The sequence below is a fragment of the Scardinius erythrophthalmus genome (genome assembly GCF_964197995.2).
Source record: "Scardinius erythrophthalmus genome assembly, chromosome: 23".
Lineage (NCBI taxonomy): Eukaryota > Metazoa > Chordata > Actinopteri > Cypriniformes > Leuciscidae > Scardinius > Scardinius erythrophthalmus.
In genome coordinates, this window is record NC_138243.1 from 17,620,500 (window position 1) to 17,648,459 (window position 27,960).

Consider the following 27,960-nt stretch of genomic DNA (forward strand, 5'->3'; position numbering starts at 1 on the left):
CACATGGTGGGAGCTTTTTGTACATGTGGTTTATGTACTTGGGTGTTGCTGGACTTCCTGCTGTTTATATTTCCTGTATCTATGAGACAACACCAAAGTGTTTTAGAGAAAGAAAAAATTCAACTGCAGTACAGCACAGTATGATCAAGTCTGATAAAAATAATCAGTTTGTCTCTTTAAAGGGATCATGACATGAGAAATTCGCCTTCCATCTTTTGAAATATTAGAGGTCTTTGTACCAGTAATACATCATGCAAGTTTAATAGTTTAAAGCATCCTCCTCATTATAAACAAAGCATTTACTGTATTTAATTAAGCAAAAAACGTCTCGTTTCGACAAATAGTTATACATCATCACACCATGCCTACTGGCATTCAGTCACTTAAAGGGGTGGTATAATGCCCTTTTCACAAGATGTAAAATAAGTTTTTGATGTCCCCAGAGTGTGTATGTGAAGTTTTAGCTCAAAATACCCCACAGATATTTTTATAGCATGTTAAAGTCACTTTTTGAGGGGTCGAGCAAAAATGCACCATTTTTGTGTCTGTCCCTTTAAATGCAAATGAGCTGCTGCTCCCAAGGGCGGAGCTTTAACAGCTCGTGTCCTTTTACCTCACACAGACATGCATTGAAAATTTGAAAAACGTTTAGCTTTTTATGTTCAAACCGGAGTCAGACAGTGGGCGCGTTACCATTAAAGGTTTGCGCAAAACTTTTGCGTTTTTTTCTAAATATCGACAAAAAACTATTGCGAAATGATGGCGTTTCCATTAACCGATGTTATACTACTAAAACGTCATTTTTTCCTCTCGCGATAAGTCATTCCAAAAATCATGGCAACGGACATTGGTAAGTTTATATATAGGCTATATCACAGCCACGTACCGCACTAGACATTATTATTAATGGAAGGAAACTTAGGCATGTTATCCAAGCATTAATGGCAAGGAGAGACCCTTATACTGTGAGCGGCACATATAGTGTTTTTCTGGGTTTTTCCTCACTCATTTGCTCCGAGGTCTTGATTGTGGCATTTCTTTGAGGTTTAGAGTCCAGTATTTCTGTCATTCTTTCTTCTCAAGAACTGTCTCGTATTCTGTCCAAACACACCACGCCTTCTAAGTCAGCTGACCTGTAAATGCACAAAAACTGTTTCCATTGCAGTTTTGCGAAATATTCCTTTTTCGAATTGCCTGAAAAACCACCTCATGCGAGCGCAAAAACTTTTTTGCGAGAAATGGGAGTTTTTGCGAAATTGACGTGTTTCCATTGAGCGTATTTTCAATTCGCAATTTCAATTTGTGCAATTTGAAGGGTAATGGAAACGCGGCTAGTGATGGAGAGACCCAAGAAGAAGTGACATCATGAAGACAACATTTCTGAATATTTAGTTGATGAATTTATGTTGCTTATGTGTAGTTATCTTCTAGTCATTGATTAGCATATTCTGTCATGATCATCTATAAATCGCATTCCCGGGGGCGGGGTTTATGTAAATTTTAGGGTTTGTGATGTCCCTAACCCGGGAGGAAACTTGTGTAGTCCCTACCAGCCGTTTGTTGTAGTTCTTAAAAAATGATTTCTTTAAAAGCAAATATCTCCCTTTGCTTTGAACTTTGAGCGATGTAACTTTGCAGATGTTGTTTAAGCTCAAACAGCAGCATTACACACTAACGAAAGTTAGAAAAGTGAAATCATAATCAGCATCGGAAACAATTGTATGTTTTATTTTAATGGCATACTGGATCACGTCGGTCGGAGACTTATATGTTTGTTTGTAGCATTTTGCTTTGTAAACGAGACAGCAGTGTAATGGAGAGTTCGCAAAAAAACGTTTGTTTAAAGATGAAGCAGCCAACTGTATTGGATCTGACAGCAGCTGCATCACAAACCATCCATAAGTAAATGATTTTATAATGCTTTGTCTGTAGATGACAGTTATGTTTTCAAAACATGTACTCACATACAAAAGCGAGTGGGCGTTTATACTGTTTCCTATGCAGTGACGTTAGCCAATCATAACAGTTGCCGTTTACTGATAAGCCTTAAAGCAGCCGTCCCTTTAAAACAGGTAATTTCAGAAAGAGGGTCAGAATGAAGGTGGGATATAATCGGTTTTCCACATATATATATGTTTGTTTGTTTGTTTGTTTGTTTGTTTGTTTGTTTGTTTGTTTTGCCAAAAAACTTTATTAACATTAAAAGTGAACCTCAAAAAAACATTAAAATATTAAAATGCATGTCATGACCCCTTTAAAATAAAATGTTCAACATATTTTTAATGAACGTTAATTTATGTATAAACTGCATTTTAGAGTATAGTGTTAATGATAAAGGTACAGTTTCCAACATCAATTACACTTACACTAAGCAGGAGGAGACAAAAATCATTAGGCCTGTACAGTTCACTCACCACAAGTCCACTGCCCGACCTAATGGAGGGACTTCTGCTTGCATCTTCCAGCATTCTCAGAAGTGTATCTACAGGGAGTTTTCCTTCACCTCCACGAGTCAAATTCTTAACATGCCTGTGGGAATTACAGCATGCTAATTAGAGTGATGCTTGTTGCGTAACTATTGATCCAGAATTATTTAATAAGTTCTCGTCCTGAGGGCAATGAATTAATGTTTTATATATATTCCAGAAGATATGCAAAATAATGTCAGCATTTTGGAGCCAAATAAATTGGGGTTAATAATTATTAAGTCTTAAGTAGGCAAGAACGCGTTGGTGGCGTTTTATGCACAATATATTAGTATTTGGTACCATATCGGTTAATGGAAGAAATTAAAAGATTTGAATATATTGTCCAATTTATGTATATACTGTAGACTGTGCAGTGTAATCTCAAAATGAATATCCATTTTATACTAATCATTATAATGTTGTGATGCCTAAATTCGCAAGTAGCATTTAAAACTATTGATTTTAAGTTTAGTTTTTTATTTAGTTTTTATTTATTTAGACAAAATAGTATTTTAATATTGGCCATTTAATAGTTATAAACAATAACATGAAAATGATCAGCTTATCAACATCGACCAGAATTGTAACATCAGACCATGGCTTATATTTTTTGGTGCACTTAAAGTCACCATGAAATCAAAATGGACAATTCTTGTTTGTTTGTTTTTTATTATGGAATATTACAGTATTTATTCTAAATTATTTATCCATGCACATCATTCATTTTTTTTAAATTCATGTGCCTCTGTAATCTTTAACCAAATAACTTCCCCTTCCTCTTGCAGCAACATCTCTTCTCTTCTGTGATGATGCATAAGGGCGGGACAACCTGTCACTCACATGACATCACAGCAATAGCAAACCACAACCATCCAATCAATTCACGATGGACAGAATCAAGTCCCACCCTCTCAACGTTGCTACATAGGGCAGATTTCCACCCAGCTGGGCAGTTTTGTATTTGATTATTTATGCGGGTAAAAATTAGTCTGGGCTGGAGGACAAAATCTGGGTTGGTGTTGATGTTGCAGCTAAGCCTGCACTTTTAGCCAATCAAGAGCGATAGCAGGCAGATGTAATGATTCATGAGTGACGGGTTTTTAGCTCAATAAGGGGTCAGATTTTGAACTTGTAGCTATATATTCAAGTAATTGCTATTTCAAAGTTACTTAAGTTGTAGCTAGCCTACAGTAAAGAGTGGGATTACACCTGTGGTGGGAGATGACTCAAAGGCTCTTCGTAAATAGAACCATAACTCTGAGAGAAATCGAATATGGGACTAGTTTTGTCCATCATCATGTGTACACTGGCCTGACCAGGACATCTGCAACTTTTAAACTGTCTAGACTCGTAAGCTGAAAGAGATTTAAATCAACGATTAATGCATTTTGATTGTTCAAAGCTCTGCTTTATGTTCTACAATGTGCACTTAAATAGAGACGCACTGTAGTTCTTTTTGAAGTTAAAGTGGATCACAAAGGAAAGTGCATTAATATTATTGTTGTTAAGTTTTTTTAACACAAATGACACATTTTCGGCTTTTATGGTGTATGCAGAGGTTAAAGTTTGTTCATTTCTTAATCCGTGTTCCTGTTGTATTGTTCTCCTGGCAGGGAAATTGATTCATTTTTATCATTTTATTTTGTCATCATTATTTAGTTTTCAAGGAGGTAAATGGTCCTCATAAACCTTTGTTGCCATGACAATTGAATTTTATCACATTCTTTTGGCTGTGAATATGTTTGCAGAGCTTTTGAGAGCTTTTGGGCTGGAAATCGGCAACCTTATCTGGCTTACTCTGTCTCTGACCTACATTTTTTTCTTGTTTGAGAAGCCATTTCACTCAGATTTACATCACAATAGGAAAAAGAAAAGAAAAGACTAATCGCAACTTAAGCATAAATTAAAAATGGAAAATGACTCTCACCAAAGCCCCATAGCACTCTCCTGCAGCACGTGAATGACATCACCACATTTGACGATAACGTCATCCTTGCCGCACTTTAAGTGATCCGCCATTGCTCTATACCTTCCAGGAACCTAAAAAACATGCAAACCAGCATAAAACAAGGTTAAAGCAAATCATTTAGACAATATAAACCCAAAATCCTTCATTGTTGAAACCTGATTAAACAATTAAAAGTTCCCCCCAAATAACTGTGAATCTGAGCGAGATCTTAAGGTCAAAGCTCACCAGCAGCACATCGTCTTCTTCATCAGAGTCGGAGATGTTTGAGATGTCAGTGGTCCAGTCCTCCAGACCCTCACAGATGTCCACTGACTGAGAAGTCCCAGGCCAGCCTGCAACCCACAACCAGCCAAACCATAATGACATTCCCACCATATGGATTGTAAATCTTTCATGCATTGCAATTACGTGATTCAATTTCATACATCTAAATGTGCCACGATTTACATATTACATTAAAAATCCCATTCCAAAAACCCATTGAGTTCGATAGCATAGTCAATTTTTCTGCGCCTTATCAACCAGATTTAATTCCAATGAAAATGGCCTTTGACTCACTGCGACGGTTGTTGTGAACGGGACGTGGACGTGGAGAAACAAGGACTGGGTCTGTCAGAACCGGACTCACGCGGCCCGAATCGGCCTCTTCTGAGCTGACGGACGCCCCCTGGAGCTTGCTGTGAGGAAGGACATCAAAACAACCTGAGCAGCCAGTGATCTGTGTGGAACTCCAGGGCATGCACACGGACATATGCCTCACACTGACCCCACCAACCGATGAACCGAACAGAAACAAGGGCATCAGAAGAACACAACAACAACCATCAAACGTCATCACAAACAGAATATTCTTGAACAGGACTGCGGTCAGTTGCCAACATGTAAAAATAAATAATGGTGCGAGTGTAATTTCAAGTCAGTCAATTCAATTTCAGTAAATATTCAATAATAGCTGAGTTGACATGATATTGACTCCAATCCTGTTCCGTTGAACAACATGACATTCAAAGAAATTGTTTTGAAAAACCAAATATAAAGTACCATGTGCTGCAAATAACTTATTTATATAAATACACAATTATTATTTATTACAAATATACATTGCATTCATTTAGGGTGAAGTATATATATGTCTGTCACATCAAAAATCAATCCTAATTGTTACATCAAAATAATCAAAACTTGCACATTAGCCAATTAATTAGCCCATGACTAGACTAGCATTACATTTCAACTAGATTTAGATGAATGAATAGGATTCAATGCTTCTTAGAACTTCTTCAACTTCACACTAAATGTTTGAAAATAGTTCATAATGCTTATTAAACAGTCATTTGCTAATAGCATTTTGCATTTGGTTCTCCAAAGTCCAAGCCCAATGTTTCCATCGAGTAGTTTTCAAAAATGAGGAGATCAAGAGTGTTTTTCATGCCAGTATGATACAGATTACTATATCCATCATGCAAATGGGCTCAAAGCAAACAGTATTTATGAAGGTGATGATAAATTATGAATTATGAAGATAAAACCTAAGTTTAAAGTGCTAAGTTTCAGATCCTTTCATATGCAAATGTTGATTTATACATTTTACATCCATGCTATAGAAGAGATTGCAAAAACAATGTGAGGGGTTATGGGAATACAGTGAGGATCACCTGTCGCCCAAGGGTGGAAATAATGACTGCTCACTATCTGGGTGAGCATCACCTGAGACAGAGAAAGGCAGAGTTTGACCCACCAAGCACGACTGATTTAATCAAGACCGATATTAACTGATATTAACAGAAACGAAGATGCAAACTAGGAACCTTTGTCAATCTTTTGCTGATTGTTGAGAATCTTTCTAATCTCAGTGAGCCATGCAATCTTCACATCTACTGTTGAAGCCTGCAAAATAAAACAATTAGGCTACAAAATACAGATTTTTATTTCCTACAAGCAAATGTTTTTCTTATTTAATATTTTTTTCTTATTTAATATGTATTTAAAAAAAATATTTTATATACTGTATATATATGTATTTATATATAATGTTATATTATTTATATATCTTTTCAGATTTTTTTAATATAATATTTTAAATACTTTATTCTATTATTTATTTATTTTTTATTACAAGCTATATAATCATCACAACGATTTCAGTAATAAGTTAAACTAAACACATCATACATTTCTTTTCTTTCTTTTTTCCCTTTTATTAAAACCTTTTTTTGTTTTTTTTTACTTATTTCCAGTTTTCAAATATCTTTTGAATCCCATACTTTAAATGTGATTTCACGACTTCTGGACCGCAGTGTATATGAAATCTGAATAAAAAATGGCTAATTAGTTCTTCTGAAGTACAGTATATCTAAAAACCCACATACAGTATTATTTAGTTCTGCAAGTTCTACAAACAAATTTGCGTTCAGGACTTGACATTAACATTCACTGTGAGGAGGTATTGAGGAGGCGTTAATAAGTGATGACAGAGGCCCTTGTAACTTTTTATCCGTTGCATTCTGTGGAGTTTTAACCTTGATAAAATGACTCACCTGAACAACATACACCTCCTCTTTTCCGTTGTACCAAATTTCAAACTTCTTTACATCCCCTTTGACGTTTTCTGTGATACCAACAGCACTCATCTGCAAATGAAACAGAGGAGTCAAAGACCTCACTTGGAAATTCAGTAATGCAGTATTTTAATAACCTTGTGGGTTTTTAAACTGCCAATGAAATTTGAGTTAAGCCTAAAATCCCTTTCATAAAAATATTTTTGAGCACACTTAAAATAGGGCTGGAATAAACAAATAGGTGCTTAACTCCAACATCAGTGCAACACAACAAGCTCAAAAATTGGTTTAAGTGTAGAAAGTAGGTCAAAGTTGGCTGGTTAGCTGCATGGTGGATGTTGTAACTGCACCATCTGGCTGCCAAAATCATCTTTCTACATTGATGGTCATTCAAAAGTAGTCATGCATTCTGACCAATTAAATATTTAAATGCCAAATAGGTCGGTCTCTCACTCTCTCTCACCATTAGGCAGTGTTTGAAGCTGTACGAGGCTGTCCGATCATGTCCCTCTCCATTCTCCTCTCTCTTCTTGCAGAAAAGCAGAGCTCTTTCGTGAAGGAATAGATGCCTTTGCATGGGTTTAAAGCGAGCTATGTCCTTCATGCGCGTTGGGCCTTTCCTATGGTTGATCCAGACGTTGAAGGAGCCCTGCATAAGGACGCGGCCCAGGTCACTCAATTCACCCTGGATTCAAAGAACACATAAAAGACAAATGAGGGAATGCAAATAGAAACACGTTTGAAAGTTAATTGCAGGCCATATTCTAATAACAAAAACATATTGCATCAACTGTCAGTCACGATAACATTAAACATTAAAATGCCCCATTATGCTTTTTCGAATACCTTTCATGGTGAATGTAAAAGGTCTGAAAGTTTCAAAGATCAAAGCACACGATAAATTGAGTTCTGAACTGCCTGAAAATGAGTCGTCAGGAATTCCAGTCTTAAAACTTCCTGCCTGAACCTACGTAGGTTTGTAACAACTGAGCATAATGCCAGCATGTTGTCTTCAATGGCCGTCTGCGAGCAACGTCTACTTTGACCCGACCTCAAACACTAGTTGTAGCAGAGGCCTGAAAGAGTTTGGTTCGGGTTGTTGACATGTCGTGCCACGTGCTTTAAAGGGATACTTCACCTCTGGAAAGATGAATGTGTATTTAAAATGGGTCATTTATGTAGAAGAAATGTGAAATTATTTTTGAATTTGGAGCTTTCTAGACTGAGAAAAGCCAGAAAATGTATTTTTGGATTATGTGGATGAAAGACAACAACTCCCAGAATGCACTTGCTTCGCTGCCCTAGGAGGCCACTCCCAAGCTACGGCAACCGGTTAGAGAGCACAGTTGAAAAACAACAAGGTTAGGCTACCAGTGAGTCTCCGTGACGAGTCTGCCCAGGATTTCGAGATCGCCCAAAATGTCTGTGATTCGGCTTTTGCGTTCTACAGTCGCTATTCATTATGTTTACTGTGGCGAGCAGGACGAGGCTAAGGGGTTGCGGGAGAACGATGAGAGGCCGGTGGCGTGATTACTGATGAACGACACCTGTGAGACGCACCGGGCTCGTTTCTGTCATGGAGGAGTGGGAATTTTCTTAGCAATGTTAAAACGCACATCAACTGATCACTTGTTTAGCATTCATGTAAACACTACATTCAGATTCACCAATCGGAATGAATTCAGTAAGATTGAAACAAAAGGTGTGAATGTAAACAATGAATGGCGACTGCAGAAAGCAAAAGACATTTTGGACGATCTCGACGGCCGGACATGTCCTGGAAAAAGAGGATGGTAACCCCTACTACTCAGCCTTCTCCTACTACTCAGCTTTCTCCTCAGAACAAGAGTCTGCTAGCTTAGCTTCCAAAAAAAGACGGCTGACACTGTGTACATTCTGTGAGTGAGATCCCACCCTCTATGGGCGGGTTGAAAATATGCAGAACAGCCACTACTGGCTGTAGTCTTTAGCCTCTGGCCAAAAAATCCTCCGATGACGAAAAACTAAAAAATTTATTTTTTCCAGACAAAAAATACATAAATCTCTCGTCTCAGGGGGATATGAGGGTGGAAAGCACGGTAATTTGAAAATACTACAGGTTTTCTACTAACACAAAGCTTAATGCTAAATCCTGAAGTATCCCTTTAAGCGGAAGACCAATCACAACAGACTGAGCCATCTGACCAATCAGAGGCTGAGCAGAGTAGGCTCGCAGAAAGGCAGGGATTACAAAAACAGAATCCTTGATCAAACCGTTTCAGACACTGTGAGAAAAAAGGTGATCCTGTTTTTTGACCTTGGATGTATGTAAACATATTGTTGGAGACCTTCAAAACTAAATTAGGAACCTTTAAAATAGCATAATAGGCGCACTTTAATAATCTGCCTGTCTCCATTCTCATTTGTTGGCCACACCTCATAACCTGTGATGGCAATTTGATGCATGGAGTCATTGACGGACTTGAGGAGATCCAGCATGGCATTTAGCGCCCCCTGCAGCTCAGATGCATACTGTGAGTTTGAGCTGTGCTTTAGTAGTTCCTAATCAAAGAGAAAGGAAGCACTTAGTGAAAATACTGGGGGAAATGTGGAATTTTGAGTTTGGTTTGGTTTGGTTAGGTTTGGTTAAGCACCTTCAGAAGAAGCTGGTACTTGGTTAAACGTTGAACAGGTTTCAGCAAATATGAGTCCAGCCCTAGTTTATGATCCAGCTTCCTTTTGCACTCCTAAATAAGAAAACAGAAAATAAAATTAGTAATTTTGTCATTTTAAAAGATTTAAAATTCATAACAGGATATAAACCATCCCACTAATTACTATCCATGCCTATAGATATCTGGCGGTTTATTAGATATGAGTGCTGTTTATTGTAATAATTTTAATCAATTGTTATTGAATGGTTGTGTGCATTCCAAAAAAAAAAATCCATATCAATACCTGGATGAAGACTGAATCAGAACACTGCCTCCAGAGGGCATCTGAGCGAGGTTTGTTATGGCAGTAGCGCTCGTACACCTGAAAATTTTCTTTCTGCAAAAAAAAATCATTAAAGAGAACTGTTATAGGGTATATATCAGTGGTTCCTATACTACTTTTCTAAGGCGTCACTACTGAATCTTCAGCACCGCAGCAGAATAAATCATATTTACCTGAATTGTGAATGTGAGTTCACAGTCTATTGAATGAGATGCAATAAAAAGCAGTGTACCAAAAACTGATGGCAAAAAATGTCTTTCTGTTGAGATGTCATCAGAGCCTGCATGCAAAAACAACGTCCAACGTGACCAGTCTAGTCACGAACAAACAATTTGCGAACCAATGATTCTTACGAGTCGGTTCTTTTTAGTGAATCAAAGATATACAGCATGACTGGTGTAGTTTAAGTCCACCGTGAATTACTCTTTTGAACAGGTTCTTTTAATAAACAGTAAAAAAAATAAAAATCAACGAAGAGACTGAATCAACGTACTGTATACTAAACAGCAAGTTATCATTATTTTTAGTCATGTCCATATCAAAATGAATGTGTTTTGTGTCAGTATCATTACTGACCAATTGTTCATACTGTATGATATGTCATTAAAGATACATAGATTTGTTGAATTATATTTAGTGTGTGTGTGTGCATAGTCTAATGCCTGCATGTATTTGATCAAAGTACAGTAAAAACAGTAATCATTGTGAAATAACATTGTAATATTGGTACAATTGTAAGTTTTTAATAAACGTTTCAATATATTTCAAAATGTAATTTATTCCTGTGATGTTCAGCATCATAACTCCAGTCTTCGGTGTCACATGATCCTTCAGAAATCATTCTAATATGCTGATTTGTTGCTCAAGAAATCTTTCTTATTATTATCAATGTTGCACTGCTTAATATTTTTATGAAAAATGTGACACTTTTTTCTTCAGGATTCTTTGATGAATAGTAATGTCAAAGAAAAAGCACTTAGGTGAAATGCCTTTACATAGATATGACACCATTTCTCACCCTTTCCAGAAAGCGTGCTCCCACTCTCTCTGGGGACTCTAAGCAGCTCTCGAGGTCCTGCAGGAATATCCTGCACAACAAAGACGGGATCAGCATGAATGTGTGTTTATTTATCCATGTGTGTGGGCATATTTCTCACCTGCTGTGGAATTTATAGATCTCAGGCAGATTTCCAAACAGCTCTTCTTTCTTGTTTCGCAGTACAGATGGCAGTATATTAGAGAGAGATGGGTTATCCATCTCCGCCCTATAACCCTTTCACCCAGGAACAGGAAAAAAAATATATGAATTTCAAATAATAATTTATTAGCTCTTGAAGGTGAAAATCTGGAATCTACTGCTGCTTAAAGGTATATCTAATGAGTGATTATAATCAAGGTATTAATCAATATTTTTCCTTCTAAATATCAAATGAGTTGATATCTCTAGGCTTGTGAGATTTTACTTTGTTATAAAAGTTACCAGTGTGATTGCTGAAATGTTCTTTTCATGTATTCTGTATTAAATATCTGAGAGGTGACTGAAGCTGATGTCAGGAATGCAGGACTTAGCCCGGCTTCCAGAAATGAAATATGGGAAGATATTTTGTTTGAGAAAGGTCTTTAACATGTCAATACATACATCTGTTTTTCTAAGGTACCGTGATAACTATGTTCATTGAAGTCTAAAGTTTAAGGGACCATTTCTCAGTTAAAGCCTTACTTTCCAGTTATATCCTCTCTTTGAGAGAAAGAACGTATTATCTTGATGTTTTAAGAAGACTCTCCTGTTTATAGTTAGAGCCTGGCCAATTCCAACCTTTAAGGAACCACTGGCATTATTGGAGATTGACTGGGTTGTTGTTCTGGACATGCTGGCGCCCAGCAACCCAAATCCGCAACCTGGGAGGTCACAACATGCCTAACTTCACGGTCCGAGTGTCAGCAGCATAATTGATGGAGATAGACCTCAGTCTATCTGTATATGTGTGGAAAATTACTATGTTTATCTATCTCTTAACCAATCAGAATCATTCAACCTGAAGCAAGGACGTAGCTTAGACCTTGGTGAAGGGTATAACTGCTGTGATCTTTGTAACTGTAAGCGGGCGGCCTACGTACTCCATTGAGTCTTGAAGCTGACTTCTGCTGATGAAACTGCAAACTATCATCAGTAAAACAATTCTGTAATTTATTATAATTCTGACTCTTGTCTTAATTAATCATTTTTGGTTCTGGGTCTTTGACTGTAAATCCTCTTACACTCTAATAGTACACTTTTCATTATTGTTGCACCCTTAATCATTGTGCCAAGTGATCAGAGCCATCACAGTTAACTTTCTTTTTATATGGCAGTCTCTACCAATGGTTGTACAGAAAACATGAGAAAAACGTGCATGTACGTGACCCGGCTCTGACTCACCGTGATACTATAAACTACAGTGTGAAAGGAAAGATGTGAATTCAAAATGATTGCATCCAAAGCTCATCAACTATATCACAGCTGTTAGGCAAATGGGATGTGGGAGAACAAAACACAGACCAATTATTTAAAGGTCATTTGGTCAAGACATTACCAGCAAAACAGACAGCAGCTCCTCCACGTAGATCCTCTCCGTCTCAATCAGCTCCTTCATTACGTGACTGTAGAGGCGAGGGATGCATGGGCAGTAATAAAGGAGAGAGGGGAAGAAAGAGATGAGGACAGAAAGGGAAAGAGACTGGTGAGAGACAGACAAAAAGAGGAGCTTCAGAAGGAATTCATGATTCGTGAACATATATTTTTGTCAAGATATTGCATAAATGCTCACCGTTTGTGCTGGTCAGGGTTCTCAACTCCATCGGGGCCGTAGGACAGACAGCTGCGGTTCTCCTCGTAGTCGTGCATCACCTCTATCTACAGTACAAGAACAAGGAAAAAGTTCCTAAAGCTGTCAGCAACGAGTAGAACCGGTGCGCTTTGTATGATTTAGAGACGAACAAGGACGGTCAGCCAAACCTTCTTTGCGCTGGGACCTTTCCGTGAGGCCCTTTTACCAGGGAGTGCAAGATCAAAAGAAAACCTTAAACTGGAGTTCACATCAAAACCTTAGAAAAAGACAGGATACAGTCAGACCGATGGCAATTGTTCACCATGAGCAAATGCAGTTGAAATAGATAAACATACTGTGTTTAGGAGAGAACAGAGGGGATTTGCAGCGTGGCGAGTTCTCGGGCCTTGGAGCGACAAGCTGGATGGGTCTGGCCTGAATATCAGCCAGTTTTCTCAGACAGGCCTGTCTGCTCTGGATCATTCCCTGTACTGTTGATACCTTGTCTGTGACAGCCTCTATCTGAGACTAGCATGAAAGCAAAAGGGGGTGAACTTAAAATAGACACTTGATCAATAGAAAATTATAGAAAGAGGGACATTTTCACTACTGGTCTCAAAGGGTATATTTGTGCTCTATGTGTGTCAGTACCTGCAGCTGTGGTGTGAGTATTGCCTCAAACTCCAGACTGAGGAAGCCCGGGTTAGACTGCAGGACTGAGGGCGCTGTCTCCATCAGTTTCTCAATATCCCGCAGGGCTACCTGCGCCCCCTCTTTGGACTGAAACTTATCCAGCAGCTGGTTAGCCATCAAATAGGCCCCCTCATCACACCAACGCACAGTCTGCCCATACAGAGATATGCAAAGTCTGTATGTGCTTTACATAAAGTGCATATACAGTATTCCAAGGTTCTTGCATTTGCATTTAATACCTCCTCCAACCGCAACAGCAGGTCCCGTATGCGTGTGAGAGATGCCCGCTTGGCACGCAGAGCTGTTGTGAGAGTGTCACAGTGATGCCTCAGTTCATTGCAACGCTGAACTATTAGGGCAAGAGCGTAGTGATGACTTGTTGCAAGCTGGTGCCCATGTAGAATAATAATCTGAGCACGGCCCATTTCATCCTGCAAGAACAACAGAGCTATTAATCAAACACTTGTGTATATCAGTTAAAATACAGGTCAAAAGATGTTTCACCTTATCAGCTCTCAACATCAGCATCAGTCAACATTTGTGGTGTGCGATGCATTTAAACTGAAGCACAGTCTCAAAAAGGTTTCTTTTCATTTTCTATGAATGTTTACTAGTAAAAACAAAACAAAAGAAGAGGTCAAATATTGTAATCATTAAAATTTTAAACCTCTGCTGAGGTCTCCAGCATCTTGAGGTCTTTGAGCAGCTGCTCCGTCTGGGCCACTGTGGTCCCCACAGATGCAATTGCTTTCTCCTGCGTACTGAGTTTCTCCAGAATGGCCTCCATCTATGCACAAAGAAAAAATAATTATTTTCAAAAATGCATTTAAGATCAATATTTCATATTGATTTCACAAAAGGATTTTCGGCATTGGTATAATTACAAAAGATGTTTTAATGGATTTTTTCCCACAGCTGTTAAAGGGGACCTATTATGCCCTTTTTACAATATGTAATATAAGTCTCAGTTGTCCCCAGAATGTGTCTGTGAAGTTTCAGCTCAAACTACCCCACAGATCATTTATTATAACATGTGGTAAATGCCCATTTTTGAGAGGAAGGAAAAAGTTCTTCATCATCATGACAGTTTATTATCTGCATACGTTTTAAAGCCTTCTCAGTCTAAAATTCTGATATACGTTTTTCTGAGCGCACACATCCGAAGCACGAGCACAGAGAGCTGGATGTCTGATGAGGAGTATTAAAGGGGTGGTATAATGCCCCTTTTTACAATATGTAAAATAAGTCTCTGTTGTCCCCAGAGAGTGTATCTGAAGTTTTAGCTCAAAATACCCCCGGGATAATTTTTTACAGCATGTTAAAATTGTCCCTTTTTGAGGGTCAGTAAAAACGAGTCGTTTCGCGTGTGTACCTTTAAATGCAAATGAGCTGCTGCCCCTGGCACAGAGGGCGGAGCTTCAACATCTCATGTGTATTTAGCAGCTCCGATTACCTCACGCAGACAAGCACTAAAATGTCAGAAACTGTTCTGCCTTTTATGTTTAAACTGGAGTCGGACAATGATGGAGAGACTCAAGAAGAAGTGACAACATGTAGAATGCAACAGGACGTTTTTGAATGGTTAGTTGATGAATTTATGTTGCTGATGTGGAGTTAACTATCTTCAAGTCTTTAGTTAGCATATTCTGTCATGATAATCTATAAATCGTTCGTGTGGGAACTGTTGTAAGATGCATACAGAGTGGCATGCAATTGCATTTGTGTTATGTACTGTATTGCAATAAATGTGAAAAGACAAATACGACAGCTTGAGCAGACTCACAAATGTGCTGTACTACAACAACTCTTCCTCTTCTCAACATGGACTGTGTGTTCCCGGGGGCGGGGTTTATGTAAATTTTAGGGTTAGTGATGTCACTAACCCGGGAGGAATGTCATGTAGTTCCTACCAGCCGTTTGTTGTAGCCCTTAAAAAAACGTTATCTTTAAAAGCAAATATCTCCCTTTGCTTTGAACTTTGAGCATCATAACTTTGCAGATGTTATTTATGATCAAACAGCAACACTTTCCAAGGATAATTTAAGACTAACCGATTCAGTAGAATGAATCGGACTTTCCATTGCTGCAAATGAGAAAGCAGACCATTTCAGACAAACCGATTTGCTAGAATGACTTCGCATCTTATTAAAGCAGCGTGTGCACTGACTTTAGGACCAACAGAATCACTAACTTTCACTAACAGTCAGGGACGCGGGAAGTGGGGGTGCTGCAGCACCCCCTGTTATTACAGAATTGTAAATTCAACGCATATGTTTGTTCATTAAAATGTATTCATTTTTAGCATTTAGTCATTTATTTGTAATAAACACTTTAAGTGGGCTATTTAAAAATTGTTATTTATATGTTAAATTATGTTTTTAAAACATAAGCGCAGAGTGTTACGTAGGCTATATTGTGTGTGTGTCGAAAGAATTTGTCCGCAGCTGGTCAAAAAAAAAAAAAAAAAAACACTGTTTTGTAAGGAACAGGCAAATATGTAAAATATAGCAGGAGACATTTTAATTGTTTACTAATAAAACAGATATTTTTTTATGTCAGTGTCGGCTAGACAGATGAAGTTGACGACTCGCGATCTTCGCAGCGCCAGAGAGAAATGCACATTTCATACGAATTATATAAGCAGCGCAGTCTGTTTTCTTTCGTTTTGAATTGTTTTGCTTAACCCTCTGGGCTTCTTCATAATTGGGTCACACTTAGCTTCCTCCCGCCCGAAAACGGGCGAAGCCTTAAAATTGTACTTAACTTTGTCCTAGGATAACCAATCAAATATTGTTTTGTTCTATAATGTTTTTTAGAATTTTTTATGATACTTTGCATTAATTATGTAATTTTTAAGAGCTATTTTTCCATTAGAATTAATATATATATTTTTATTTTATTTATTTTATTTTATTTTTCAATAAATGCAACATTTCACATCAAATTAGAGTGCAGGCCTAAAAAAAAAAATATTTCAAGTGAGAAGAGCGCCACCTAGTGGCTTCAAAATGTATTAATTTGTGTCATGTCCTATAACCGCCCATAGGCGGCCTATAGCTTTTTTATTTATTTATTTGATTTATTCCCATTCGGAAAGAAAACAATTTATTACTGATCAACCACTGAATGGAACAACACAAATTATATATCATTTTAAAGCTTAGAATCTCAGCTTTTTAATGCATCTAATTAAATGTATTAATTCCTAACGAGTGCTGAGTAATCCCTCTAAAACCAAGTGTACCGCCAGCAGGCGCCACCTAGCTGCGAAAATATTTATTACCATATTTTTCAAAAATCTTGCCTTGATAAACACAAAGTTGATGTCATTTGAAAGCTTAGAGTCTGAACTTTACAGTGAATGTATCCACTTTGAAAAACTCTTAAGTATTGCTGAGTTATTTGCTGATACATAGAATTTCTCTTTTTTTCATAATCTATAAAATAATGTACTGCAATGTGTCAAAAACATCATACAGCTCATGAAACATTCTCAGATAATTGAAAATGGCACTTCATTTTTTACAGCATATTATTACAATTAAAATGAGCCCAAAATTAACATAATCTATTGCTTTTATGACAAGATATTCTTCATGGAGAAAAAATTGCCCATGAGGGGGTGTGAAAGACTGTACAAAAAGGCTATCTCTTTTCAAAATGCTGTAATTTTTGATTCCTTTATCCAAAAATTATTATTTTTTTATCCAGATGCAGCTAACATGTAGGGGGACTTCACTAAAAAAGAATTTTACCTCTTACCTTATTTCCTTCCTGAGTTATTCCATGACAAATATGAAAGATATGCAAAATCATAATAAAAATTATATATATATATTGTCTTTTATCCACCGTTTCTTGGCGGGACAATGTCCAAATGTAATGTAATTTATATTTTCAAAATATTTAAAAAGAGTTCTTTCAAACGATACCTACCTTTTGACTCTCCTTGCTATAGTTTTGGAGTTATTATGATTATATCATTTTTATATAGTTTGGGGCAAAATTTGCTGTTTCAGTCTTACCAGTTCATTTCTCTGTGTGTGTGTGTGTGTGTGTTTGTGTGTGTGGGTGTGTGTGTGTGGGGGGGAGGGTGTCTTTTTTGCACTCTTGATGTTCTAGAGTGTCACCACTTCATTGCTGTACACTTTTTTTCAGCACAGTGGCTGATCTGTAGCTTGTACCACCAAAAGTTTCTCTGAGTTCTCCTATTTTTTCGTATTTCCCATTCATTTCCTATTTCGCCCGTTTTCGGGCGGGAGGAAGCTAAGTGTGACTTTTTTTTTTACGACCCTTTAACATATCAGAATCATCTCCTTGATTTTTTTGTGTGTTCATATAGGTAATAAAAGAAAAGTCACCAAGTTTCACCCCCATCCGATGAAGCAAAAAAATTAAACAATTCGAAACGTTCAAGTTTTCGCCCGTTTTCGGGCGAAGAAGCCCAGAGGGTTAAAAGTAGACATTTCAAGCTATCTATATGTTTCAGGTCTGTGAGGCAATAGGCTACCTTATAGGCCTACGCTGAGTTTCGGTTCATTTATGAGACGAGCTCCAGGTTCGCCAGTGCCTCCGTGTCCTGATTATCTATTTTCTAATAGCCTATACTTCTTATTTATTAAACCCAGACAATTGGTTGATGAAACATCGATTAAAATTAAGATGCAATTAATACAAAACGAAATTAAATTTAAAGACAGGCTTTGCTTTCAGTTTGAGGTCCCTGTGAAAGTTTTAAAACATTCGTAGTGCTGCTTTAGAGCGCTCACGTCCATAATGGAGAACTGTCTGTAACATGTTTTTTTTTTTTTGTGAAATAAATTTCTAAAAAAATGCGACTTAGTCCAGTGCGACTTATATAGCATATGAAGAGTTCAGATGCAAAAGCCTCTAAATGCCATCTGAAATTTTCTTATAGAATGATAATTTTTATCAAGCTCATATATTTAAGTTTAGTAATTACACTTAAATGACAATTAATAGGTAATTTTACCTTAGATATACGAGCTTGATTAAAAATGATCATTCTAGAAGAAAATTTCAGATGGCATTTAGAGGCTTTTGCATCTGAAATCTTCATAGGCCTATGTTTTTTCTTCCTCGTGACGCATTTTTTGACTGATATGCGACTCCGGAGGGACTTATAAAAGGCTATGGTAAGTTATTTATTCTTTTTGTGCAAATGTCCCATAAAGTCCCATCCTTTAAGGATTAATTTATGTCCTGTTGACCGGTCCATTGCATTACGAATAAAAGCAGAATCAATAAAGTAAAAAATGTGATGTGCAGTCAGGTTTGAGTGTGTGCGCTATTTGAGCAAGTGTTCTCACTGATACGCTTGTTGTGATTTGCGGAGATTTGACGAGTTTTATAGGCTTGATATTGTTTCTTATTCAAAAGTGGTGACGCACAGTAACTTTCCAGCGTTACATACAGTATGATAGAGAGAGCCAAAAGATCGTGTTAAACCTCAGCTCTCAGTAGCAGACTTGATCTAAGTAGCATGCGAAGTACAATGACATTCAAAACAGCGATGTGGCATTTGGTTGTACTTTACCGTGAATAGTTGGAAAAGCTTGTTACTACAAAAGCAGTGTTCTTAAAGTAGTTAAGTTAGTACACTTTTAGCTCATTACTCCAACACTGGTCTGTACCTCATGGAAGCTCAGCTCATATTGGAGGAGTTGAAGGTATTGTTGAAGCTTTAGGTGGTGCTTCTCAAAAAAGCCATCAAAAGCCATTTCCATGTCCCGTAACTGTGCCACAAGCCTGCAATAAACAAATGGAACATCATGATTTTTTTACACAAAGAGCCTACCTGAATTTTACACAAAGAGCCTAAGCTGAAGTTTATTTTGATAATTGGCACAAAAATGCATTGTGAACTAGAGGAAGTTGAATGGGCCTCAACCAATCCAATACTAGGAGGATAAAAATTAAAAGAGGCAATAAAGACTGCATGATTTTGATTACCTGAAAAACATAAATACTCCTTGGGGAGTTATTCAGCAACCCGAAAGAGCTGATAATGATTTACTTACTCTGCTGGTGGTGAGTAATACTGTATGAAGGCTACCTCTGCACTCTTTCTTTGTCTTGGCTGATGTCTCTGTCTTCTGCTGCAGCACCTTCCATTGCTTTTGAGGCCTCGAGGTTTGAGAGCAGCTGACGTCCATCCCTCATAACTGACCTAATGTCATCCTGTAGTAGTTTTCAAATCATATGTCTTATTCAACCATAACTTAAATAATTATTCATTTTTTTCCATTATTAAAGCTTTTTTATGTGTTAGCAAACACAGTTCCCCAGTCATTGTGTTTTATATTTAATATATTTCCCAAGTCTGAAACCACAATGAAAGTCTGGGATTCACCCCACTGTTTATGTGCACAATAGGCCCACTCAATTGTGAGACTCATTTCCATACCTTCATCTGTCTGTATTTGTCAGTGTGTGATCTGAGTAGATACTCAATGCCACTGGCATCATCAGGCAGCTCAATCTCAGACAGCTCTGTGCCGAATGTCTGCAGTAGTTGAGCGATCTCCTTCACTGTCACTGCAAAACTCTCTATGGCCTGGAGGAGGCAGCACAGACAGAAATATGCATTACTCAGCAGTTATTGCAAACATAGTTCAAATCCTCCTTATCTAAAATCAGATATATATATATATTTATTATAGTAACAAATCTAAATGAATTAATAGGAAGTAAACAGATATCCTTTAGTAAGTGATTTATTTCTCTTATCAGCATTAAATAATGACACATAGCCTACTATGCGATTTTGCAATTTAATTCCATTTTGTGAGCATATAATGGCATTTCTTGTTACAGCATTCCTTTCTTGAAATCAGAAAGCTCACCGTTCGCAGAACTATCCAGTCACTATGGCATTGCTCCAGGTTACCACCAAACTCAGTGTTCAGCTGATTTTCATCAATGAAGCGAAGCAGGTCTGATAAGGAGCTCAGCATAATCATCTGAATAAGGCAGAAAATAGCTAGGGAATGAATTTAAGCACATTATATTTAATGAACATTAAATTAAATACGATTAATAATCCATTCGTTAAGCAGACTAACCTTGTGAGGGTGGAATGGCCTTTTAACAGCCTTGTTAAATAAAGATTGAATAAAAATAGATGTAAATGTTTTCCCACATAATGAGTGGGGATTAAAACGAATGACTGGTCTCAATATTATAGTTACAACTTGATGTTTGTTTTGCTGTTCAAGACTTCAGGTATGCATCTCATCACTATACATAAAAAACCCCTATTGTTTTGTACCACAGAGGATTCTCATCAGCTCTTACCGGCATCTTGAGCGCAAAGTCGTCCTGACTGAAGCGGAAACCGAGGTCTGTTCCAGTGGTCTGAAGGTGGGTTTTGGGCCTCAGCACTAGAACTAAATGCAAATGTCCAGGGAATGACATCTGAAGAAGAGATGTGATATTTCAGTACATGTTCAACTTCTTTCACATAATTCAGGATGATTTAAAGAGTAATTATATGGTAATATAATCATAAACAGCAATGTGGCTGCTTGTATATCATCCTCCCACTTCTAATGTGTTCATAGATGTATAGAAATCTAGGTCAGACACCCACATGTCCCCATGGATGCACATATTTAAATTGTAATTAAGTAATCACAGAAAAGTTACAGTAATATCATGAACAGAGCTCAATTTATAATTAAAATGTGTTTTTTTAAAGCCTTTACAAAGCAAAAAATGAGAAACAATTGCTTTTTGTAACACATTTCTTGCTGATTAAAGCAGGAAATTCAGTCTGACTACAAGCAACTACTATGCACTTTTGCTCAGACCCTATGAAGACAATCAATGTCAGTGGAAATCCAAGGCTGAATTTGTTGACTGTTACCCTACTAATGCTGACAAGAAAGTGTAGGCTTTCTGTCTTCTCCCTTTTTGACAGACTGATGATCAATAAACTTCATCAGAGACACTCACACTTTTCACTCAAATTACTGTGCTAGACTCCCATTATCATCAGAGGTTAAAATGTACACTTATGGTGCATATGTTAACAATGTTGCAATAAAACAGCCAAAAAAGTCTATAATGTAGCCTATTATTATTGCGTTTGTCATAATGCACACATGGAGTTAAAAGCGTGGTCAGGTGTTTAAAAACGTGGCGATCATTGCACATAACTATTCAAATGTAAAACAAACCAATGATGACTGCAATAATGATCACTCACAGTAGGCTAATAACTACCAGTTAAAATTACAAACGCGCGCGTTATCTAATTTATAGTTTCTATATAAAGCATAAGACTCCCACCCAGCGCCCGCATAGCGTGTGTCAGTTCTGCAGTAAAAACCCAGTCCAAAACAGAGAAGAATCCATCTTACCGCAGCCCTCTGGATCCGGGGCAGTCCCCTGAGTGGATTAGCCTCCGCCATTGTTTCTAATTTGCCCGTTTCGTGGGGATGTAGACCCACTTCTTAGCCTCACAACTTCCCTCCCTCCATCACTTTGTCTGCGGGACTGTGAGCAGCAGCAGAAGCAGCGAGCAGTCGCAGAGCGGATGCTGCAGTGGCGACGACACCTTGACCGCACTTATCTGCTCATTACTGTCACACCTATAAAATGACACTCTTACGCGTAACTCTATCCATGAAACCACATTTTTGTGTGATTTACTCGGATCAGACCTGATTGGATTATATTGCAAGTGTTATAGATGGTGAGGGACACGAGTTATCAAATCCAGCACCATGCACAGAGGTCGATAAGCACTCGGCCAAATACCTTCTTCCTACCTAACACCTCATCATTACCTCACTCACAAACGATAATTATAAAAATATAGGCCTGTTTTAAAAATGTGATACAAAAATGATAAATAAATTATAAAATTATACAAATAAATTATGAATATTGTGTGTGTGTGATATGATGTGACATTTATAATAAAATAATAAATATAGAATAAATATAAATAATAAAATTAATAAAAATATAAGAAATGAATCAATTACACATTTAACATAACTTATAAATGATTTCATCTTATTTGGTTAAAATCCCATTTAATATGACTAAATCAACCTAATTATAGTAGTAATATAACATATTTATGGTTTAGATGTCCATAATATACAGTACCAGTCAAAAGTTTGGAAGCATTAAAACATTTTTATTTTTTTTCAAAGCCTCTCATGCTCACCCAGGCTGCATTTATTTGATCAAAAACACAGTAAAAACAGTAATATTGCAAAATATTCTTGAAAATGAAAACAGATTTCTATACAAAATGTGAATATTTTAATAGATTTTAAAATGTAATTTATTCCTATGTGTCACGCATTGGACATACAGAACATACAACAGAACATACACGTTCCTCCAAGAGACGTCCTTGCACCGTAACGGTCTAACTGAGAAGGGAGGGTGGGGTCTCTGGAGGGGGACTTCGAGCAGGCAAAAGGCTGGAACCAAGTTGCGTTGGTGGCAAGAGACCAGGGTGGTGCATTGTGTTGTTTGGAGGAGCCAGGAGCAGGAGGAGTCAGGTGGGGACCCAAAGCGCAGCCAGGACGATGACCCACGGTGAAGTCGAGGGAGGGAGGAGCCATGGTGAAGATTTGGCTGATGACACCAAGGGGATGACTGACGGAGATGAAGCTGATGGAAGAGGAGACCAGGATGCAGACGGAGAGCCAATGAGACCGGGAGCCACCAATGGCAATGAAGGCCAAGGCGGGGCCGCAGAGACGAGCATCTGAAGTGGAGCCAGGGTGCCAGAGGACTGACGTGGAGCTGGTGGGACTGAGGACCAAGGCGAAGCCCAACGGAGCTGGCAGTCATTAAAATTAAGGACAGGCCTATGAAGTTTGACCTTAGTAAATGTTAAGGATCCCAAAGATCTGGATGGTGCTCAGCATGTTCCTGGCATGTTCCATGGCTTTATTGCCACTGTGGTTAAGCTTTTAAATATTTGTTCTGGACTTTCAGAATGAGAGTGAAAGTGGTCACAGAACACAGTGGTCTCAGCGTACTCAAGTCCGGTGGTCTCATCTCGAGTCAGGTGGTCCCAAAGTTACTTCCACTGTCTTCTGCACTTTTTGTGGTGGCTTTCTACAGCTCCTCCCCAGGAGGCGGCGGCGGCGGCAACTACTACAGCTCCTCCTGAAGCAGTGGCGCCCGCTCGTGAACTCTGTCTGCCCTTTCAAGGCCAAGGAGCCCGAATCTGAACTCTCAGTCGGCCCTGTTATGGCCAAGGACGCCATCCATAAACTCTTTGCTTGTCCACTATCTGCCAAGAAGGCTGTTCTTGAACTATTTGTCTGCCTAGTCACGACTAAGGAGACTGATTATGGACTACCCTATCTGTTACGGCCATTGAGGCCGTCAATAATCTCTCTGTGCTCTGTTTCAGTGTTGCCGTAGTATCCAGCACTGACAGTACCGTCATGGTTCCAGGCACCAATATGGTCTTTAGAACAGCCATGGGGGAATTCTTCAGTCCCACCTTAGGGGACTTCTGCTCCACCTGCGCTGCCATGGTGGTCTTCTGCTCCACCCTGGTGGTCCTCAACTCCGTCTGCTCCACCGTGGTAGTCTTCTGTTCCGTCTTGGAGGTCTCCTGCTCTTCTGGCTCCACCTGGTCACTGCAAACTCCACCCTGGCTCCCTGTACTGTCAACTCTGCCCTGGTCTCTAGGCCCACTTCTGCCACACAGGCCTGACCCTCCATCCCTCCCCCTACATCCCCTCTACTTCTCCACCCTCCTGGACTTTTGCATCAGTTTTAGGAGCATCTGAAATCAGTTCTTTAACTCTTTCCACGCTATTGACGTAAATTTCCGTTATTTTTTTAGAAAACGGTTGCCCGCCATTGACGTACATTTGCAGCTTTCCATTTTTTCACTGTTATACGGTATGGGGGTGCTATTAAGCATCTTCTGAAAGAGTACAGACTCTCCTGATAAAAACACAAGTGAAAAAGAAGCAGAAACATGCAATATCATATGTAAGCAGATGCATATTTAAACTAACACGACCATCAACATTAAAAAGCAAATAACTGCCTAATGTTACTGAATGAAATGCCAACCCAGGACAAGCTACAGGTGTTGCTTTTTTTTATTAAACTTACCCATATTCAAGTGTTGATAAAAAAGGAATGCACGAAGCTAGAATAAACCTGTTTTTTTGTTTGTTTGTTTAAAACAAAGCCAAACTCGAACGTTTTTGCAAAAAATGTTGCATGGCCTACGTCGATTTCTGCGCCTCCGTGAAGCGCTCTGAGAATCCCTTCCCCACAGGACTGAAGAGGCCAGTGTTGGAGATTGGGGCGTCGAGAAAAGCAGGTCTGTTCGCATCCTTAATCTCTGTCAAGTTCAGCTAGAGGTGGTGCTCCAGCACCACCAAACTGGCCATACCTCTTCTGATCGCCTGGGCGGTGGCTTTGGTGGCATGCAGGGCTAAGTCAGTGGCGCTGCGCAAGTCCCCAAAGGCCTCAGGGTCCGGGCCAGCCTCGTCCATAGAGCGGAGGAGCTTGGCCTGAAACACCTGGAGGATTGCCATGGTGTGCAAAGCCAATGCAGCCTGGCCGGCGGCGATGTCGTTCGCCTTGGATGGGTGGGCCGTCTTGATTCTCCATCCGCTAGAGGTGGGCGGGCAAAGGTGGGCGGGCAGAGATGCGCTGCCACAGCTTCCTCTCACAGCTTCCTCACAGCTTCCTTCTCTTCAGTGCTGTCGATAGTGGAGAGCGTTGCGGAAGTTCATGTCTTCAGATGAGCTGAGTAAGGGGCGCGCCATGATTTGGTCAGCTCATTTGGTGTACCTCGGGGAAGCAGGGTGCTGGTCTCTGACGAGGGGTCTGCTGACTCCCCGGCAGAAACCATCCGTCGAGACAGCTTCTGGTGGGCTCCTGAGGCGGGGACCACTCAATGTCGAGGCCTTTGACAGCTTTGGTGAGGATGCGAATGAGTTCAGCGTCCGCGCTCGCTCTAGCACCGTCTACGCTGGCTTGAGTTTGAGAGGTGGGGGTCAACCGTCGAGACCGGCCAGTCGTCTCCCTCAGATGCAGCCAGGGAAAGGCTGTCATCGCCTTCTTCCTCAGATGCGCCGAACGAGACGAGTCCTGCCGCTTGAAAGGAGGGGCATAGATGCGTCTGCGAAAACAGCACTGATGAGGGGGTTTCGCAAGAAGAGAGCGAGGCACGCGATATCGCTTATTTTCGCCAGGAGGCCGCAGGTTAACAGTGATTCAGGGGAAGGCAGCGTTGAGTTGAAGGTGCCGCATCCGCTGATGAGGTCGCTCGTTCCGCTGCAGGGGCTCGTCGACGGCAAAGGCTCGAAGATCAGCGAAGAAGGTGTTCGCTAAAGGAGATTAAATCTGATTCTATGGCGAAATGGTCCGCTTATACAGGCATAAGCCACGGCCATTCTGGTGGGTTCTGACGCGCCCTGGGCGCGAAGCGACCCAATTGGTTCGCGCGTCTCAGCCGCCTCCCCATAGGTTCGTGCAGTTGCTGCAGCACAGCCAATGAGAGAGCTAGATGCCCATTTTAAAATAATGGCTTCAGTATTCTCGAGAAAAAGGAGTTTTCCCACTGCGTGTGGCTATGCAATACAAAGTGGACGTTCTCGAACGGGAACAGTTTGTTCACTGAATGTCCATGACAAAGATTAAAATGCTTAATCACAATGGAAGCCATGCTGAAAACATGCCAGGAAAGTGCTGAGCGCCATCCAGATTTTTGGGATCTTTGGGCATTTACAAAAGGTCAGGCCGGAGTTCATAGGAATTTACTTCATTTGAGTGACATTGGTTTTGTCACAGAGAACTGCGAGCACTTTCTAATAAAGAGGGAATCCATCCTGTGTGCTCAGTCGACACAATCCCATTATGGACAAAGTGGGAGTGTAGACAGATTAAGAGAGATTAAACTTTGAAACAATCTGTACCAACTGTGGGTAAACAGCACCAGAACCCAACTGTACATTAATCAACTGACAAAAATGACTGGTATGGTGTTAGTGTTATATCTGTTATAGGTCTTTTAGTGAGTTTTTCATGCAAACAGTGATCATCCAGATGCCATCTAGGGAGGATGTGTATAACATTGTATATATTTGTAGATCCACTTTAAGTCATTCATTAACATAGCTTTGGATCATTACTCAAAGTTAATTCAATTCAAAGACAAATCTGCTCTATTATTTCAAGCACGTTTGAAAAGGGTCTGTAGCTGGTTAGAAAAGTCAGATAAGTTTAGAATAAAAAAAATTATACAATCCTGTTTATCAAGGATACAAGCCGTGAAAAATGACTTAATTATTTTTTCAGAAGGATTCTAAAATATTTTCTATGATTATTCACTAATTTAGAAATAAGTAATTATTTATGTGTACACTACAGTCTTTGACACTTTGTGACCTGGGCTTTACCTCTTTCTCAACAAGCCTGCACTCCCTCCCTAAAGTGTAATTACAGACGCCCCTGAGCTCTTCTGTAATTACCTTTGGATTAAATCCTAAGTCTTCACACTTTGAACTAAAAATGGACCTTAGATATTAGAAGTTAGGGACTAAGGTGTTACTGACTTGTTGATTATGTAATGCTTATGCAGTTTTCTTTAGTTACATCATTGCTTTCAAAATGTCCCTAATATAAGAAAGGTGAATCAATTAACCTATCACACTTTTTATTAAAGAATGCTTTGATAATTTGATGCTGTTTAATATGTTCTAAAAATAAAGATTCTTAACTTAATGTTTTGACTCGACTGTAGCTATTTAAGTAAATTCTTAGCAATAAGTGGATTACGCTCAAGAAATGTCCTTATGGTGCCAATTCTTGCACCGGTGAAACACGTGCCATCTGATTGCTCTTTCTGAACTCCTGGGATTGGTAAAGAGCTTCTTCATAAACACGATGTCATTGGACTGCCAGTACCTGATAGGAGGGAACAGATGGAAGGAAAAGCCATCTCAGTGAACAGTGACGTTAAGAGATTTACCTGGGGTTGGGCAAATTGGGATTTCTTAATAAGCTTACATACACCTTTTGTGCAAGGAAGCACCTTTAATGTGTGGAGATTAAAAGTATATAATTAAAATAATAGAGAAAACAATTTAAGGAACATTATTCCACACAAAAAGCTTTCATATAAGGAAAGGCTTATGTGCCCATGCGGTCACTGTTTTCCCAAGCCTATTGGCCATATGGAGCAGCAAGACTCCTGTTTTATTCCTATACTATTGTCTTTCTTTTTGGGTTTCCTTGATTTTTCAAGGAATGATGATGATGATGATGATGATGATGATGATGATGATGATGAAGCAGCCAACATTCAATGTTGTGTTCTTTTAGGCATAAGTTAAAAAATAAAAATAAAAATAAATGATTAATAATGGAAAACCTACATTATACACACTCTTTTCTACCTAAAATTGAGTCATAATTCTCGTTTTCATAATTATCTTCTCTCGTTTTCATTTCCACAA

General features: G+C 38.9%; 1 protein-coding gene across 1 annotated transcript; it reads right to left on the reverse strand.

Annotated features, from left to right (window-relative positions):
• Positions 1-56: 56 nt before the first annotated feature.
• mcf2b (MCF.2 cell line derived transforming sequence b) lies at positions 57-21,906 on the reverse strand (the record flags this gene model as incomplete). Its single annotated transcript, XM_081353710.1, has 27 exons — positions 57-79; positions 2,415-2,529; positions 4,396-4,508; positions 4,663-4,769; positions 4,996-5,198; positions 6,093-6,144; positions 6,246-6,324; positions 6,975-7,067; positions 7,459-7,680; positions 9,411-9,536; positions 9,629-9,721; positions 9,933-10,025; positions 10,990-11,059; positions 11,129-11,244; positions 12,545-12,611; positions 12,779-12,864; positions 12,967-13,055; positions 13,135-13,306; positions 13,430-13,621; positions 13,711-13,902; positions 14,139-14,258; positions 19,126-19,240; positions 19,548-19,672; positions 19,899-20,048; positions 20,338-20,454; positions 20,789-20,908; positions 21,856-21,906. 27 exons carry the CDS (start codon positions 21,904-21,906, stop codon positions 65-67), a joined length of 3,093 nt encoding a protein of 1,030 aa, XP_081209836.1. The 3' UTR covers positions 57-64.
• Between the last annotated feature and the right edge of the window lie 6,054 nt (positions 21,907-27,960).